At 45.1% G+C, this 19,634-nt stretch overlaps 1 protein-coding gene across 4 annotated transcripts in view; it reads right to left on the reverse strand.

Moving 5' to 3' along the window:
* The window catches only part of LOC143208655 (retina and anterior neural fold homeobox protein 2), a 50,897-nt gene that overhangs the window by 12,530 nt on the left and 18,733 nt on the right, over window positions 1–19,634 (reverse strand). For 3 of the 4 annotated variants that reach the window (XM_076423249.1, XM_076423250.1, XM_076423251.1), the window contains exon 2: window positions 15,540–15,772. The exons of the other annotated variant lie outside the window; for it this stretch is intronic. In XM_076423249.1, the coding sequence (XP_076279364.1) occupies window positions 15,540–15,772 (233 nt within the window). The remainder of the gene's footprint in view (window positions 1–15,539; window positions 15,773–19,634) is intronic. 4 annotated transcript variants of the gene reach the window in all.

Below are 19,634 nucleotides of genomic sequence, written 5' to 3' on the forward strand. Positions count from 1 at the left end.
TTCGGGCTACGCTATGCTTTATTGGTTTGAAGTTCTGTTTGGACGGGTGTAATGTGAAAACATAGTTTAACCCCTTGACACACAATGTAGTGACATATTCATGAGGATGATTTTAAATAAAATCTTTCAGGTACGAAGGTAATCCTTCCTATTGTCGAGTGTTCAGTCTTTCTTCCACGTGTTCGGTGTGTGTACCGGTATCTGGGATCCGACGATCATAATTGGCTATTTCATGATGGACGCAAGCTCGAAATAGAAAATACGAAATTGGTCTAGTGAAACGCTTATTGATCGTTTCAGCCTGAATGCACCGGTTGTGACCACTTCTTCTTCTTCGCGACCACCTTTTCAATTATCCTACTTTTAGAGAGTGTCAGCTAACTTTGACATTTATTCAGTTTATTCAGTGATGACTGAACTGCGAATTATATGCGAAAGAATTTGAAGATATCGATGGTTTAGTACTTTCAACTTTCAACATATCACAATTATTGAAGCACAAGCAATTTTTTATTTGCACTGCTTTGTACGCAGATATAATAAAGTTCGGTGAGAGTAGAGGCAAATGTTTGCGCATTAGTTGATTACAGGGGTTGATCCCACCCGAATGTAAATAATCACCGATAAAAAGAGATACTCGCCTAATATTTGCCCGGACACTGTGCCACACCGAAAACGCATACAAATCCGGCGTAGTTCGTCCAAAGTTTCATCCAAAGCCAATGCTTCCACGATTCACAGCAAATATCGGTCGAACCTGTGAAGATTCGTGGGCAAGCGAGTCTCTTTAGCGGATCGCGCGGGCATATTGCCCGGTAAATGGCTCCGGCGGTGACAAAGGGTGCATTCATCCGAGTCCGATTCCGCGGCTGGCGTCGAAAAAGGGAGTCCGCTTGTACAATGAACGCGCGGTGTCAAAATACGAGGGCCATAAGGCTAATTTGCCGAATTTCTGCGTGCCTTATTCACGCGAAACACCCTCGCGATTATGTCGAAAGCGACGCCGGGGTACGCGGGTCCCGTTGTTTCGACCGAGCATTCAGAACCGAGTCTCTTTAAAACGAGAACCCGGGCCTAATGACAGCGGCGGATGAAAGCCCCCGCGGCTTTGATTTCACCGCGATTGGACGTCTCGATTCAGATCCGGGAAGTGGGTCGGATAATTAACTGTGTTCTTGGGGGCGTTTTTTTACGGGAGCCAGCTTCTTATGCGGCGACGAAACAGATGCTAATAAATTCATTCTTTCCCCATATTTTTTAAAAACTATTACGGCTACATCGTGCATACCCATGTTTGCCATAAATACATAAAATAGCCCCACCTCCCGCTATCAGGGGGTTGATTCATCTCTGCAGAACTCGGAGCGTCTGCCAGGGAATGTAAACAGAAGATGCTACGAGTGTCTCGATCGGCGGGATTTGTGTCGGAGAAGTAGATTCGTTATCTTTCAGGGGTTGAAGGGTCTGCGAAGATGTTGGACGGAGTTTCGAGGGATGGATCACAGTATAGGGCGGCGGCAGTTTAGTGTTACTAATCCCTAGCGCGATTTCGAGTGCGCATTCAGAGATCAAGAGGCCGAAGGCGCGCGCGTCGCGTCGCGTCGGCCCGGTACCTGCTCGGATACACACCCGGACAGAGCAGAAATCTCGAACTCCTGAAACGGATATATTTTCACGAAGTGACATTCATCCCCTTGGCCCGGAGAGGGAGCGAGAGAGTGGCTCGGCTATCCCGCCTTTGTAAGGGATCCCCTTCACGGTTGCATTTTGCATCTATGCGCCGGGGACTCCGGACCCCGAAGCCTCGGGGTCTCGGCAGAGAGCATGCAGCGGCAAGAAATTCGATCTTAAACCACTCCGGAAAAAAGAGACGAACCAATGGGGGCGAGGTAAGGGGCCCGAGGGGGCCCGACGACGATAGAGAGAGAGAGAGGTGGAGAGGGAGGGTCCAGCAACCAGTGGAACTGAATACGTTTGTACCTGAGCCCGACAATGGGCTTCGTAATTCGATTACAAGGACCGCGAGCTAATTGTTAATTGCTGGCCTCAGGACCATATGCCGACAAAGGTTTCATAACATTATATGGAATGTTAAAACGAGCAGGCACATATGCGTGGATCCTCTGTACGTGTGCCCTACATGGACGTCCTTCGATCCTAACGCGACGGACCGTCTTGTGCTCGTGGAACGTCTTGCTCGTGGGAAAAGCTTCCGTTTCTTCCGCCTTTAATATTACGCCGACCATTGCTGGACAATTCGCTGGTTTTAGATTTTTTATTTTATGATCATTGAATTTATGAAGGCGGTTTCGTTAGATATCTATGCACCAATGTGCATGTTTTTATCAATGATCTTCCAGTAAATTTGAAGCGAAGGTGTCGAGCATCAAACTTTTACCGGCGTAATCGTCTTCCTAGAATTTGAAGCCTAGAATCCAGACTATAGCTCTGCAATGGTATCGGCGCTGATCTAAGAGTCTGCCAACTTTTGGGAATTCGCAGAGGCTCGAAGACATAAGTTTCAATCTAGCCGGGCGGGTGGTTCGACAGACGATAAGTTTCAATTGGAAGAAGGGGCACTTCGTGTCCGCAATTAGCGAGATTTAATCATGCTCGCGTGTCAAGGATCGTTCGAGGCTCGAGTTCCACGCATGCGATCGTTCTTATCGTCTCCGCTCGATCGAGCGTAGTGGAAACGAGTCCTCTTCCCGAACTCGTTACAGTTCTCCTCCGCCTTCGTCGCGATTAATTATCCTTGTAATTGCACCCGTGGCCCCGCGGAGACCAGTCTTTTTTCAGCCTTGGTAGCTCATCCCTCTCCGCCTCGGCCCTCTCTTCTCGGACCGGAGCACACGGTTACCCCACGATGTTTAACGGCTAATCTGCCAAATGAAGTGTTTTTGTGTTTGAGCACAACACTTCGACTCAATAGAGGAGCAAAACCGCCCTCGGGAAAAGGGTTGCTCTGACATGATTGATGCTCGAGGGGGCTGAGCAAGGGTCTCCGGCAACCCTTTTTAGTCAAGCGCTAAACGGAGTGCTTAATTGAGCCACAGACCTCAGAACCTCGGACAGCTAATCTCCCGGACGTATTTACAGAAAACCGATGGACCTTCGTCTTTCTTGTTACAGGACTTCTTTGCCCCGGTCAAGCCGGAGGGTGTGGGCTGCTGATTTCTGCTTTCCCACCGCGCTCGCGCGCAACCGTTTTCGACCACCGGCTAATCGTTGAAACTACGGGCACATGCCACGTGACATACATTTCAAACACCGTTCCCGTAATTGGAGGTTCGTCGGCGCCCGCGTCGCCGCGTCGAATCAACTCGTTGCTGCGAAATCCGCAAGTCTTTCTATTAGGTGTGGAAATCGACTGTTTTATTTATGGAGGAGTAAAAGAGCAATATGTTATTTCAAAATAGATGCAGGAGCTTGATCATCGATACGTTTATTATTATTATTTAACGAATTAATGAATTTCTTGAGGCATTTTGTTGTACCTCAACTCATAGATGCTTTCTTGGAGCAGCAAAAGGGAATGAACGAGATTGTTGTCTTGTGGAGGTTCCACGATAGTTTTATCGGGCAAATCGATCAGCGATGATAAGGAAACATAGAAACGAGAACCGGTGCACCCGTTTCCCCAAAGAAGGGTTAAAGCGACGGTGAAAGGGGTTCGACGGGTGGTAGACTTCGTCAGTTTCTCGGTAACAGACTGTCAAGGCTCCTAAGTCGGTGCAGGAACACGTCCTTCGATCCTGCGGGGTTGCGAGAGCATGCGAAGTGAGTGAAGTCTTGCAGCGCCGTCTAACGAGTATTATAATTACTGTCGCGTAACTCAATATTGCCCCCTCTATCTTCCCCCTCCCACGCCAACCCCCGCCACCCGGCTCCGATATGCTAAACTCCCGCGGAATATAGTGTTAATAGGTGTGGAATGGCGCGGGACAACACCCCGCTTCTATTAATTGCACTTCACCCTAAATGCAAATTGTTCAAAATTGAGCGAGGGCTCCCCGAATATTTGGAAACTCCATTACGGGGCCAGTGTTCGTCCTTTCGTTCGCGTCCACACAGACGTTCGCGCACACGCTCGGTTCTCGCTCGGTTCGAGGACGACGACGCGACGCAACGCGACGCGACGGGCCACCGAAGCCGAAAGGAAACCGAGGAAACTCGTCGATACAACGGGGCAAGGGAAAAAAAAGGAGAGCATTCTCCATCGGGAATCGTTTATCCCCGATACCACCGATGCTCCGGGGGTTGATCGAGGAAAGGAATCGAATCCGAGAGTGATTTCATTACTCTCCGGTACTCTTCGAACCACTTTGATAGCCCGTAGATACTTGCGTTGGGAAATATCGTCGTTAACCAATTTGACGGTTTCCTCTGTCATCGGCTGTGCTCCACTCCCGACGAAAAGAAGACCGCATCTTCCACCAATGAACGAGTCAATGCTCGGGGAACACCGAGCTACCTACCACCGTAAACCAATTTCTCAGGAACGTTATGCAAACTATTTGCTGCTGGATTCGACACCTCGGAATCTCTTCTCGTATCGAGTTCGATGGAAAAATACTCATTGAAAACGTTTCGACTATCCGCAACTTAATTGTATTCAAGTTCCAGAGAGAAAGAAATTGAAGAAGATACGAGACCGGGCGGAAGTAGCTAAAACTGTCAGTGTCAGCCTGAAATACCGGTGACCGTGCCACTGACAACTCCAGGTAGCGCGTGGGAGGATCAATCGCCGCTGATCGATACGCGGCAGATCTTGTCGAAAATCCCCGATTCCGATCAGTCTCGCGATGAAGTTGCCTGACTTATTTCATCCTCCGCATTGACACTCGTTGTCGTCGAGGCCGCACGCGAGATGCAGGACGTTTTTCCGCCAGCTTGTCACGTCCCAAGACTGGAAGCGTGTCTGTCCTCGGCGATCATGTCGCGTTATATTCTTTTTTCTTTGGCCCGCTCCTCCGTGACGCCCTCGCGCGCAGCAGGTGTCCCGATCCCACGATCTTCGCTATTTCCCGCCGCCCCATTTTCTGCACGATCCCCCGCCAAACCCCCCTGTCGACGGGGATCTCGCGCCTAGCGCGAGGCCATTATCTTATTTTCCGCCTGGAAACATCGCACCCACAAGAAAAACGATCCGACGCGGGGGAGGAGGCCCGCCGAGAAAGCCCATTGGCTGCTCGCGCGGAAGATCAGAGGCGCCAGCGTGTAATAACATTTGTATCCGCGGGAACGTCTTCTCCTCCGGGGCGATATCGAGCTCCGAATGGCCTTCGGAAAGCTTAGGGTGCTGGACCATCGGAATCTGATGTGTCCGCCTGCCGGGGTCATTACTAACGCGATCGCAACGGGCCAGTCTCAGCTTAGACTTACTTTATGTGAGAAAGCGACTGGTATTGCTTTTTAGTCAATTACATACATGAAGAGAGCTTGAATCGTATGTATGTAACGTCTTGGCTATTTATTTGAAAAGACAGAAGTACGAAGAATAAAAATGGATACGTATACGTAAATTATTGTAAATTAAAGTAAACGAAAGAATTTGGAATCCGTTATTTTAACCGGTCCCTTTATAGTGTAAGCGTGTTCAATTCTGAAGGCATACAAACTTATGATTTTCGTCCACATACGCGGAAGACTATGGGGTGGTAAGATAAGATGGGGACAACAGTAGTTCAGTGGGATATTATCTTGATTTATATATCCGAGATCGATCTAGTCATTCGAACATACCATTAGCCGACCTGGTGCGAGAATTCTCACTGCGTGCCCTTTGCTAAACAGTTTTATTGTGCCACATATGGGTATTAATATTGCGAGCTTATGGTTCTCGGTCTGCTGACCACGAGGGGTGCGGCCAAAGGGACTCTGTCAGCCTGAACCACGGATACATAATTCACTGCGAGACCCATGGAGGAGAAACGATTATTCAATAGTATTTACAATTGTAGTTCTATCTGTGCGAATGCTTTCCCAAATTTTGTGCTTTTGTTACCATACTGTTTGACGGATGCTGACTTTTCTTACCAAAAATTATTCGGTATTATATTCATGACACACTAATCAGTAGACTGTAGATTTTAATCCCAACAAAAACATTCTGTAAACAGGAGCCAAGTTCTTATGGCCGTAAAAAGTTGTGAGATCAAACAAAATACGGCCAAGTTCGTTAGCTTAGAAAAATAAAAATAAAAATTAGTTAAAAAGAACGCTATTTAATTTTTAAAGAGTCACATGGAGGGGTAAATTAGTCAAACTTGGCCGTTACTTTTTAAACCAATGGCCCTAAAACATGTTAGGTAGCGCTATACGAACGTTTGAAGAGAGCAGATGATTCTTTCCGGAATTTACAGGGTTCCTTATGGGAAAAGCGGCATATTTCATTTTCTCCATACATAACCTATTTCGTTTTTTTTTTTAATACGACCCCTTTAAGGTGTAAAATTTCAAACTTTGATAATAATTCCTTTGAGTGTTTGTTATGGTGGACCTATGTACCAAATTTCAAGCTTGTAGGTCAATGGGAAGTACCCAAAAGGTTTTGATGATCTGTCAGTCAGTCAGTCAGTCAGTGACAAATTTAGTGATTTTTGAGGTCCTATATCTCGGAACCTACTAATGTTGGAAGATTGATGTTTTGTCAATATTGAGATATGGGGTGCGTTCCGTTTCACGCTTCAAGCGCATACACTGTATAGTGTATGCATAGAGACTCTTATACTACACTATACAGTGTATGCGCTTGAAGCGTGAAACGGAACGCACCCTTGATAGCATTTAACAAGTGTACGAAATTACATCTCTCCATCTGCCTCCAGTGTCGAGTTATAAGCCTCTAAAAAACGGCCAAGTTGTTTCGTGTAAAAGGAGGTAGTGCAAGAACTTGGTGGTGCACTACCGTGCACCTAGATGCAATATGAAAACATTTCTTATATTAATTGCGTGAAACAAGAATCAACTAAAAATGAATTGTCCGTAAGCGAACAATGTCTGCGGTGAAAATAGCGCGATTGAATTTGCACACCCGATGGAGAGGAGATAAGGAACGGATCGTTCGCAAAGGACAGCTGTTCGTGGAATCGCGCATGATCCACCGAACGCTAATTTCCGCGCTCGTTTTTCCGCATTGCGTGCGCAATTGCGTCAGGAAGCGTGGTGGCGTCGCCGTGCAGAGAAATTCGCGGCAGTAGCCATGGTTACGGGGGTTGATCGTCGGGGGTTGGATGGAGGCGGCGTGCGTGACTAATTTGACACCCCGTAGATATAGGTGCGCTTAACCCAGACAGTCACCTGCGATTCGTGCCGGCCTCGTGTCGGCGCTAACGATCACGATTTCGCTCGCCCCCGTACGTACCCCTAATAAAACCGAGCTAAACGGCCCAGTAAACGCCACTGCTACCGAAAAAGCGATCGAAAACCTGACTTCAACTGTTTTCGACCACTATCCGGCAATCCTATTCCTATTACTTTATACGCGATCCCAGAAACACTTGATTCAATTACACGTAAACGAAATTTTAAAAATTTCACACGTTCTATTTATTTAAGATGCTGATTTGAAGATTTAGGTAAACCTCGATATTCTCGGTGCAGGAAAACAAGACTGACTTCCACTTAGGCAATTTGGCAAAAATCATCATTAAACGTATTGATTGACCTGTTATATTTTAGCAAAAAGCCCGCTTAATGCAGTATTACAGGGTCTGTCCGGAAAGTAATGCGACCACATTTTTTTTCTTAAATCTATTAAACATATGGGTACAAACCTTTAAATTTCTTCAAAGTAGGATCCTTGGGCGTCGACACATTTTTTCTAGCGCGATTTCCATGCTTCATATGCTCCCTGGAAGGCGTTTTTTGGAACCTGTCGTAGTACCCTCGTCACAGCCTCTTTGACGCGTTCCACGCTTTCAAAATGGCATCCTTTTAGCACATTTTTAATTTTTGGAAACAAGGAGAAGTCGGCGGGAGACAAGTCAGGACTGTACGGGGGTTGAAGAAGTGTTGTGATCCATCTAAGAAGTACCGTTTACTGTTTTTCCCATAATAATCTACGGAAAAGTTTTGGTTGGAAGTGCTCGACGGGGCTCCGACGAGGGTACTGCGAGAGGCTCCGGATAACGCCTTCCAGGGAGCATACGAAGCATGGAAATCGCGCTGGAAAAAATGTGTCGACGCCCAAGGATCCTACTTTGTAGAATTTTAAAGGTTTGTACTCATATATTCAATAGATTTTCAAAACAAATGTGGTCGCATTACTTTCCGGACAGACCCTGTATAGCACCGAGTGATTTTTCGAATACAGCAGCGCAACAACTACCCGACGCGACGCCATGAATCAATGTTGTTTCCGAGTTAATCGTTTCGCAAAATATGATAATAAACTCTGTTCCACGGGCACGGCAAGCTGATCCGCGTTTCCCTCGGATCTGCGGCGCGGCGCCGGTTGATTTAGTAGGCGAGAGCTACGAGTACATTGAATCATTCTATGAAATTCATTATGCGATGCGCTAGCGAGCATGTTATTCAATCTTCTATAAGTTAGACGTTATGATGTCGATTCCGATAAATGATGGCTGGCGAAACGAATCAGATATTATCGGTATTTATGTGATTATTTCTAGCAGATGGAATTTCGTTTGATCAATTGGAATCGTTAGATACCTCGAAACTATAATTTTCATACGTGACTATCGATATGATAGAATCGGATGAACCATATCCTTTGGACTGAATTGCTTTTTCTGATTTTGTACATTGTTCTATTCATGTAACCCCTTGCCGTTTACGAGACAGACTCGTGATGAAGGTACCAATCAAAATCTACTAAACTGAAATTCTGAACCCTGATGAACGAATATGCTCAAGGAGAACGTAACGGTGAAACATAAAGTGCTGTCAGTCCCAAAAACAGCGAGATGATTGTACCAAGCAAGATTGATGGTTCAAGAGGATGTATTCGCTACATCTTCATTAACGTAGTATGCGAACAAGAAAGTAGTTACAGGTAGAACACGTGTTTCTCTTGCCTTTATGCCGGGGATTTATACGCTGACAACGTCGAGCAACGCGAGGAAGCACTCTCTTAGCCCTTTATTTCGTGCGTTCTCGCAAGAATGATTTTCCTGCCTGACAACTCCGTTACGCGGCAAACACGTTCATGTGCTCCAAAAATCAAGCGAAACTTCATTCGACAATTTCGCACCGAACGTGCCTCGGCAACTGAACGAGACTTCGTTCAAGAATCGTCTAACAAGTCAGCGCAATTACGTTCAACACGAACAATTCTGCACTGTCGTCGAAAGTAAGCTGAAACCCTCTTTTAACTTTTGTTTTGACCGAGCTATATCTCTGGCGATAGATGGTTATATAAAAGCAGTATTAGCATCGATGTAGTGTAAGTTTGAACTCGATTGCATCAGTCAATCGTGTACTACAACGTAGCACTTCTGAAGCATCGTGCAATAAATGTGTACGAGTTAGAAATTCGTATACTGTTGTAAGCGGACTGAAGATTTTATGCATTTAAAATATAATAAAAATGAGTATTATATTATTTTAGTAAACCGAGAATAATGAAGCTCAGCTTTTAGCTTAGCGCTTTCTTTTTCTCAGAGATGCATAAAATTAGTAGTCTACTGGAAAGTGTCACGAAGGAACACGAATTTGTGGTAGACCGACATAATGAGTTATTAGATCGGATTTAGCATTTCACGGTTACAGGGGGTGTAACTTACTGATTGACTGGCCGTAGTATTATACAGGGATCGCGGATTTTCTTTTTAAATGGAACAAAAACAGGGAAGATCGCTTTTAAATTGCGCTCTCAAAAGCTTTTAGAAACGATTGCAGGTTCGATATTAGTTTCACATTCGTCCCACCCTCCCGACCACCCTCGACCCAGCCCCGACGAATGTATTTCTCGTCGTGGGCAACTGGTTTGAAATTCCTTCCCCGGTGGTGGTGAGCAAAAGCCTCGAAAAAAAAATTGTAATCGAATTGGAGTATTTTTCCAATTGGCAATCGTCGAACGGGCGAGCGCGCGGAACGATTGTCCATCCGGCTCGCTCCTCCCTCCCTCCCAACCCTCCTCTCTCTCTCTCTTTCTCACTCTTTCTCGAATCCAAATTAGTTGGCCTACCGCGAAAAATCAATCTGTCCGCTTTTTCCGCTGGCTTCGCCATGCTTCCCGCCGTTGTCGATTCCATTCGCGATGGTCGCCGGGGAAAATGCAGTTCCAACAGGTACTGCGAGCAAAACGCCACCGACTTCCTCTTCGGTCCGCGAAATTATACTATTACGCTGTTTCGCTTTGTGTTGCTTTACTATGTTGGTCTGGGCTTTTATTAAATATCACCTCCGAAAGTCCTCGACGATTTTTATTTGTCGTCATTCTTGCGAACTCTTTGCTGAAGAAAAATGCAAATATTTGGTTGGGGTTACAGTCAGGCACTTCATTAAATTCTGATTTATAATGCATAGTTTTAATGTACGCCGTGAGTAACGAATATAATGTATACTTTATATAGTCTGTGGGTTTTGTTTGGAAAGCATCGAACTGTCCTACAGTTTTGATGTTTTATTAACGTATAGTGTTGTGATAGACGCGTCGCCCATTTTAAACTGACGCGTATAGGACTGAAGATATCTCTTTTTAAAAGACAGTAAGACAGGATGCCTCTTTGCAAATACAGCAGTACAAAATGACTCTTTGAAAATACATGTAGTACAAGATATCTCTTTGAAAGAACAGTAGTACAAGATGAAAAAAAATGCACGACTGCCATAAACGCGAGTACATAGTCGGTGAACTCTGATTCCGCCTGGTGTTCCGGTAACTTCCCCCAGAAAATTCAGGCGTCGCGATCAGCAGGTGTTTCTCGGCGCAGTTAATTCGTTAAGTGTTTCCAACGAAACTCACCCCTGTATCGATTCCCATCGGGGTCCTAGTCACTCGGCGCAAATCGTCGAATTAGTCGGTTATGCCTTATTCCCCGTTCTTCGGTGAAACTTCGTATCGCGTGACGGGAATGTTTAAACGCGCAACAATCGTTGTGTCCCGATGATGCATGCGGCTCGGGTACGGAGGAAGAATATACACATACATGATCGTCGACGACCGATAAAAGATTGAAAAGCGACGAGCGATAGATTAAAGATTTAACCTCCCTTTGAAGCCGTCATATCGGGTAGAAATATGTACGTTTCATTAAGCTCGTTCCTGTCAATTTCAATATATCTTTTCATGTCCGTGCGCCGCGGACAAAACATGGAAAGGAAATAAATGTTACCGGGCATGGAAAAAAACTCACCAGCGAGCCAAGACCATTAACGAATCGAAGCGAACATTTAATAATTATAATTGACGATTCAGCTTGCGAGCGAGAACCGCCGAACCGTGCACCAATTACCGAGACCCATTCACCTTTTTGGCGTACTTTTACAATTCTTTCGTAATGCCAATTAGATCCAAGCGCTTCCAATAACGAACCGTGAAAATTGCCTTTTAACCCCTCGTACGCACTTCGAAAATAGCTGTATACAAGATTCTGGCATAATACTTCACTCATTTCTCGTCGTCAACTTCATCGTTCGGACTATTGGAAAGTGTGCCAGTACCTTGTCATGTTAATTGTATCTTCCTGTCATTTTTACGTGATATATTTGATAAGAAAGAACAAGAACAAGTCACCACTAAAAATTGCTGTACCATTATTCTTGGTATCCAATCAATTACTACACATTTAAGTATTTCATAAGGTATTATATCAATTTCTTATCGAATCAATTTCAGGCCGGAAGAAATGTTTAATTTTCGAGTTAAAATAGCTCTGACTGCAAAGGGTTACTACATACTTTCCTTCGCTTGGTAATTGTATGCGCGACATCGAATAGTTTAGTGGTGATTCTATAGATATTGTTGGACGTTTCGCGGGATCATTTTCGCGGCGGGGGAAGCGTTTTCGTAGGAGGCTAACGATAAGCTTAACGAGCTTAATGAGCAATTCGGCGTTTCGATATCGGCGGATGCGTGCAGGACGCAGCCAATAAAACCTCCGTGGGTCGGACGATAATTATCACGAGAAAACAGCGTCAATCTCCGCAATCAATCCGGGGGTCGCGTATGCGGCGTAGGCTAGCTGAAAACCTGGAAAACGCGCTTTCCCGGTCGCAATCGGGCTATGTGACCGCCGAGCTATGTGCCCCTGCCACCGAAACAGCTCGGCTCGTCCAATAAAAGCTCCGTTTTCCCTTCGCTATCAGCCCCTTCCACCCTCCCGCAAAACCATCTCGTCGACCGGCCTAATAAATCCGACAGATAGGATTGGCGTGCGCTATCAATTAAAAATGATGAAACCGAACGTGCGTCCGCCTCCACGTTTCGCAACCGTGTTCCAACCAGCCGCGTTTCTCTCCGTTCATCTCCACGCTCGCGCGCGTTCTCTCTCTCTCCCTCTCTCTCTCCGCTTACTTTTCGCGAGGAACGCGGCTGATTCCTTCGCCTAGTCTGCTCGAGTAATAAGCTTAAGCGATTAGGTATACCTTGGGGGCACGGTGCTCCCCCTTCCTCAACCTTACAGCTCTCCTCGATTCTGAGTCGATGCTGGAGGAGCGAGAGAAGAGCCCGAGAACCAACCCCCTGTAGAAGATTGAAAAAGCACAACGGGACCCAACGCCGCACTGGTAGCTTTTAAACGCAATTTAAATTTTTAATTGAGACTCCTCTGCCGGGAACACTTTCGATTCGGGCCTTCATCCCTTTCACGTCACCCAGAAACGTCCTACGCTGCACCCTGCGTCTGCTAACCCTCAGCGGTTCCATTTGGAAACACCCCTCAAGAAATGTTTCAGAATTTCCACAATTGGGTGCATCGAATCGATTGATTGTATTTATTTCGTGAGACTGGAATTTAATCTGTTCGAATTTGGAAAAATACTAAATATCTCGGGAAGGGCCGAGAAGCTCGAGCTGTCTCGGTCGCCGAGCAGTGTAAAGTGCAAACATGCCGCGTCATCCGATACGGATACGGGGTCGGGCACATCGGTGTGAACCACTACTAAACACGATGCAGTAAGTTTCGGCCGCGCGGTCCGTGTTTACACGCGCTGCCTTTTTCTACGTTCGGCACGGTCGGCGGGATCACAAAGAAATATGTAGTTGAACCGTGCGAGCTAAGAAATACCACGGATCCGAGGGTTTTTCTCAGCTCTGGGTCTTGCAGTATGTTCGTGATATCGTTTGATATTTATGTCTCTTTAACCCAAATAGGTCTGAAACTAATTTAGTCAGAATTCTATGGACTTTTTGCAGAGATAACTTCTTATGGACTGTGTTTGGCGAATTTCAGCACAATCAACTATTTTTCTAGCACTGTTTCTGGCTGACTACTGTATAGGGGTTGATGTAAGACACGTTTACCTTAATTGTCTCGAGCAAAACTATTTATCATAGATCTCCGAAGTGTCGATGCATCGTCGAATCGGGGTTCCCAATGATTTATAGAATCTCGCGGTCCGTGGATGGCACGTTAACGTGTCGATAACATCGCCTCTCGATGCTGGTCGATTTGTCAACGGTTTTCCCCGGTCGCCGGGCAATCGAACGGGTGAAGTAAAAACCCGGTGAAAAATCAATTCCGCGCTTCGACAGGCAAAAAAGCAGGTGCTCGTACAGGCTGAAAGAGAGAGAGAGACAGAGAGAGACAGAGAGAGAGAGAGAGAGAGAGCAGGCAGGTTATTATCCGGGCCGCGGCGAACTACGGCGCAGCGTGTGCACCGTACACGCTCTCGTGGCCCCGGGAGTCTAATCGATGCGTCGTCGCATGCGACTGCGTGCTTTTATCGCTGTCACGCACATAATTAATTTAATTTAGTTGAATACGTCGGGCCAGCGTCAGGCGGCGATTGCTGTTCCGATTGTTTGCACGGAAACGCTACCATTAACCCCCGGACCGCGCTAGTTGTGCGCGCGCGTGCACGCCCACGACATACTAGCATCGAAGAGAGAGAAAAATGGTGGGGAGGCAACGGAGATAATAAATCGGTCGAACGATCACGTCACGAATCGCTGGGAATCATGCTGATTATCCTACGGAACGATTATTCCTTGTTGATCGAAGATACTTTGATTTCCTCCGCCTGCAAGCTTGCATTCTCTTTATTTTTTTTTAAAGATAAGATTGCAAAGCCTTCACAGAAAAAAATTGAGCTGATATCACGTAATCGATGGGGTTTGCGATCATTGCATGATATATTGCACATCCTCTGCCTTTGGTACATTTGAAGATAAAAATTTGAGTATCGGGGTAACTGCTAGTAATTTCGTGGTGAAGGTTTGTGTAGACTACTGTTCTTTGAGATGATTGCACAAGAATAGGTCAATTATGAAGTTAAGTCTAATCCAAGGTGGGAGGGAAGAGGGAGGAGCACACCATCGAAGAGACAGCACGGATCCGAGGCTTGAAGCTCTTTCTAAATCGTGTTATACTCGATAAAAAAAGTTTTCGGTCGGCCTGCTAATACCAGAGTAATCTAAAATGATCACGTTCCGTGGTTCACCCTTTATATCAGACTTTCAACAAGTAGCTATTTCTTAATGTAGGTTTATTGTTAACTGAAGCGATGTGTTGCTCACTGCTTCGCGAACAAACATGTTCAGATTAGTGACAGGTAATCTGAGAAAAGTGTCCATGAGATTAATAGCAAAAAACGGCACTCGATTCGCGAAAATTAGTGGCTGGGCCTACGTCAAAGAACGTAATTCGTGAGTGAAGTTTAAAGAGCGCCGCGGCTCGCCAAGCTTTTTAATAAAGCTTGTCGGTGGTTGGTCGAGCACACGGTTCGATACAAGCCACCGTGCCTGTGCTCGTCCTTTTTTCCTCGTTTTCTTCCGTTTCCTCGTTTCTTCCCGCTCTACATTGTTGCCCGGTAATGCGATCGCGGTGTCGTGAGGGCTAACGAGTTAATTTCTCGTTTGTCGCGTGACTCAGCCGCCTGGCCGATTATTTAAAAATGTATGAATTTTCGTTGACGCCGCTTTGAACCGGCTTCAAAATGCCACGTAGATTAACCGCGACTGCGTTATACAATTACATATTCTCCACATAATCTGTCGCGACCGACCTTTGATTACGGGATGAATTTATCGGCGCTCTGCAAATCAACGCGCAATTATCGCGATTGTACGTTTTTCTAGTATTTACTGTAACGATAAATAATTATTACCTAATGAGATCTTCTCGACGAAATATATTTTTTGTCTAGCAACCATCAAGAATAATGTGTGCTTCATTCTTTTCTACACAGAACGATAGAAAAAGGATGTAAGTCACAGGGAGCAAATAATAATAAATGATAATTAAGAACAGGAATAGAAGACGTTTAAACCGAGACGAAAGTGGAGCCGACAGAAAAAAGTTTCTGCATAAAGTACCGCCTACATAGAAAGCGAACAGGAGGTTGATGAAGTTCTTTACGAAGTGCGTAATATTTGTCTGGGAACTGTAGAATCGTAGCGAACGACTTACCTGGACGCGCACTTCCGGAAGATTGACTTTCATGGCGAGTTCTTCCCTGGAGTACACGTCCGGATAATGAGACTTCTCGAAGGCCCTCTCGAGCTCGTGCAGCTGGTAGGTGGTGAAGGTCGTCCTGTTTCGACGATGCTTCTTCTTGCCGCCGTTCCCGTTTAAATCGTCCCCGCAGCCTGTCCCGAGTTCCTCGTCGCTGCCGCCGCCGGTAGAGTTGCAGCTGTTCTCACCTGGAACCCACGGGAGTGGTCAGGTCTCCTCGGAAACGGTCGTTACGGTTAATAGCTACGGTAATGGTGATCGATTTATCCAGTCCCAGCTATTACCTCTATTATGCGCGTATAATGCGACCCATTACAAGTGTTGTAACGCTCGTCAGCCGTGCAAGCAAGCTGGATTTCGCGAACGCGTCAATTTATCCTGTTCCGTCGCTTCCGACACTTTCCACGCTAGTTTCCCTTTGTCCCATGCACAACAATTAACCGTAAACTTCGAAAAATTACCATTTCCAGGATATTTGAAAATTAACGCATTAACTCCTTCAAGGATACTGCCACGAACGCGCAAGCATTTCATCTTACTTTCGTGTACCATTTCTAAATTATAATAACTTAACTTCAAGAAAATTTTATTTCCTAAGAAAAATCTTATTTTGAATTTTCATTTTATCATTTATTATATTAACCTGATTAGGAGGTCAACTAATTGAAATACCATTTATTAATTTAAGAATCTTATTTACAATTATTTATTTCTCATTCTTTATTATTCAAAATTATTTTCATTCGTGTCTTGATCAGTCGCGATACCAACTTACATTCCACGAAGTATACCTAATCAGAAAAGAATTAGAATTGTTGAATGTTTTCCTAAAAAATTTCTAATATTAGAAAATATTATATTTCCTCGTATTTTACTGTGAAAATAAACAAAACTGGTAAACAGACTATTATTTCGTGCCAGATTCTATGTAATATATTGTCTATTAATCTTTTAGTCTTATTGAGAATAAGTAAAACAATTAAATATTGAATTTCTGACACCCCCCGGATCTCTTCACTGCCCGCGTGTCGTTTGTAATATACGCAGACATTAATGCCAGTAACAGAAATTTTCCAATTTAATCCGCGCAAAAATTGCACAGAACAGTCGGAAACATTTGCAACCTCGTACTTCCATCGAAAACCATTATTTATTAATATTCGGGATCGCGAGCGCCCGTTTTAAATAGCCCGGCTAAATTGGTAAGAATTCGCGAAAGCATTTCAGCAATTCCACAGCGAAAATTCTCCGGGAGTACAGCGCAAACGTTTTTATTAGCGTTCCGTTCGCGCGGGTCATTCAATTTTTAACGCAACATCGTGGACCTCTTTGACGATTATTGATTTACACCGGGGTTTGTAATTATTTCCGTCATTATACGCTGCATAATGCAGTAGCTGTAGCTGGGGCTGTAATTGATCCACGCAACAAATTGCAGTTAACAGAACATTAACGAGTCTTACGCGAATAATTAATTATCGATTCCGTCATGGAATGGAAGTGCGTGTCACTAAATATACTACAGCCTTGGTTTTTCACGATTTCCTGTCGGCCAGCGACGCGACGTGTGATAGTGGAAACGGCACAAGTTTAAAAGCCGATGTGCATAAAAATATACATTATGTATACATTTCTGGCGATGTTTCGGAAACAGATGACATCAATTCGGTCGTAGAGAAAAAGGGCGACGCGACAGCGATCTATCATTTTATTAATTGACGGGGTATCTTTGCTAGTATCTATCTACAATATCTTAAGTTAGTCGCAATCCATTTATAAACCCCATTGTATATTTTGAAATGAACACGAAATTAGAAACGACGAAGGTTCCCAATTGCGACATGTGTCGTTGTTTTTAACGAACGTCACTATCGTCTCTCTCAGCTTGTCAGCTCCGTTCGAAAGTTTGGACCACATCTTTCAAAGTATTTAGATAAATATTTGAACATTTGTACACGCTCTAAGCATGCGAAAGATGTAGTGTACCATAGCAGAGTTAATTTTTCACATTTTCTCAAGCGCCTCCAAAAATGTTTAATTTCGCAAGCTCCCCGCGAGCCGCTCCGAATGTCGGTGGATTTTTTGTTTCAACAGCATTTGATCGATGTTCAGTGTCACGCCAAGGAAATTGAGCGGTGGCCTGCAAAAAGGGAACGCTTTGGTTTCGGTTGTTTCGCGTGGTGTGTCGCGAATCCGCCGAGACAATTAAACGACTCGGTTCTGTCCGACAAAATGAAGCAATTTCCAGCATCGTATCTTATACGATCGATGTCGGAGGATACCGTGCTAGTTGAATACAATTGTTTAATGTTTTCGCAGATTTCATCGGGTATCGATGAACAGCTCGTCGCAACATTTCGCTGTCGTCATACGCGTGAATTTCAGCAGGCGACCACGTAAGTAACTCGTATTTCCCACCAACTATTACATGGCCATTCTCCATGTAAATTACGCCACCTTCCCATTATCCGTTCTGATTACAGTGTCCAAGAACATGAACACCGTAAGCGGGGAAGAAATTGATTTTGCGGGGTGGCGCGAAGCAATTGGCGATCGTTCGCCCCAGTATCGCAGCTAATAAACACTTCCTTTGACCGTCCTACAGATAATAATTTATTAACATCCCTGTAAAACGCGCGGCACGTAATAAGTAAACGATTTTACAGGCTGCAGTAGCCGACAAGACAAACGCGACCATTCGAACACAGTATTTTGGTCTCGATAACTATTACGTTTGAACAAGTTTGAAATTTTCGAACATTTGACGTGTCAGATTAAAATCATGTTCAAAATTCTAATTGAAACGAGGTAACTTCGAGTCGATTTTATAATGTGTCTCCGTGGAAATTTCTGGACTTACAAAGGCTTAAATTGGAGCTTGAAGAACGCACTTTATGATAGGCTAATTTTCGTTTACGGAAAGATTCGTATTAATATGTACTCGAAAATCGATAAAAGAAACATTAGCTACGACGAAGTCATTTCGAATTTAGATACGTCTTGTTTCGAGTGTTCACGTGGGCAGAATTCGAGGGACACGGTGTATACGAATCGTTTTATCAGCTTGTAAAATGTGAATGTACCGCGGTTGATTCGAAGCGGAAGGATAATGAAAGATCGTTTTCCGGCGCTGGCGATCCATAACCAAATCCAACAATCAAATCCGTCGGAGCGGCGAATGATTCTCTTTTCTCGGATGGATCCCGACACCCCGTAGGGTATATATATTCAGGCTCTCATTAACTGCATAATTAACCTTCTCTCGCGTCGCAGCGTAGCGCATTAGATCGAATTGTGGGGGGTAATCGGGTGGCTCAATGGCGGCGGCGTTCCCGAGCACACACGGACAGCTGCGCAACGAGCACGTATCCTGTGCTGTGCCTGTGTGCGGTATCGGCCCGGTGCTAACCAACAGCCTAATAACCTCGCCTTGCCTCGTGATTGACGCGCCTGTACCGGCTAATTATCAACAACAATCAATAATGGCCCCCGAGAGTGCCAACACCGTCGTCCTCCTTCGCTCCGGGGTACGCTCCTTCGCCTCCTCCGGTTTAAGCGCACCCACGCTACCAGACACGGTTCCGCACCCTTATTCCTCAGGGTGTTCTCAGCCCCCTCGGCACACAGAAACGAACTTCTGTTTCGGGCTCGAACGATCGTCTTCCATTCAAAGGGACGTCTCCGGCGCGGCGCGGCGCGGCGTCAGCATCCTCGGAGCCAACCGATTCTTATCCTTCAACAATAATTGGGCCAGTGGTCTTCAAAGTCAGCACAACCCTTTCTATTATCAAGCCGTGCACTAATTCGCTTCAACCTTATTGTTTTTGCATAGGCCCCAATTTTCAATGTCCTCTGAATACTATAGCTCCCATTTGCGCAGAGAATACTGTTCATATTTCTAGAATAACTAGTTTATAAAAGAATAAATGTGATCCGTCCATAGTTTTCTAAAAAGATTTGTAACCTGCACTACGCGAGACAGATGTTATTTGGTTTATTAAACGTTTGATCAAACGTATTCCGAGGAACAGTCGGAAAGACATGGAAACG

This window comes from Lasioglossum baleicum, chromosome 5 (assembly GCF_051020765.1).
Source record: "Lasioglossum baleicum chromosome 5, iyLasBale1, whole genome shotgun sequence".
Lineage (NCBI taxonomy): Eukaryota > Metazoa > Arthropoda > Insecta > Hymenoptera > Halictidae > Lasioglossum > Lasioglossum baleicum.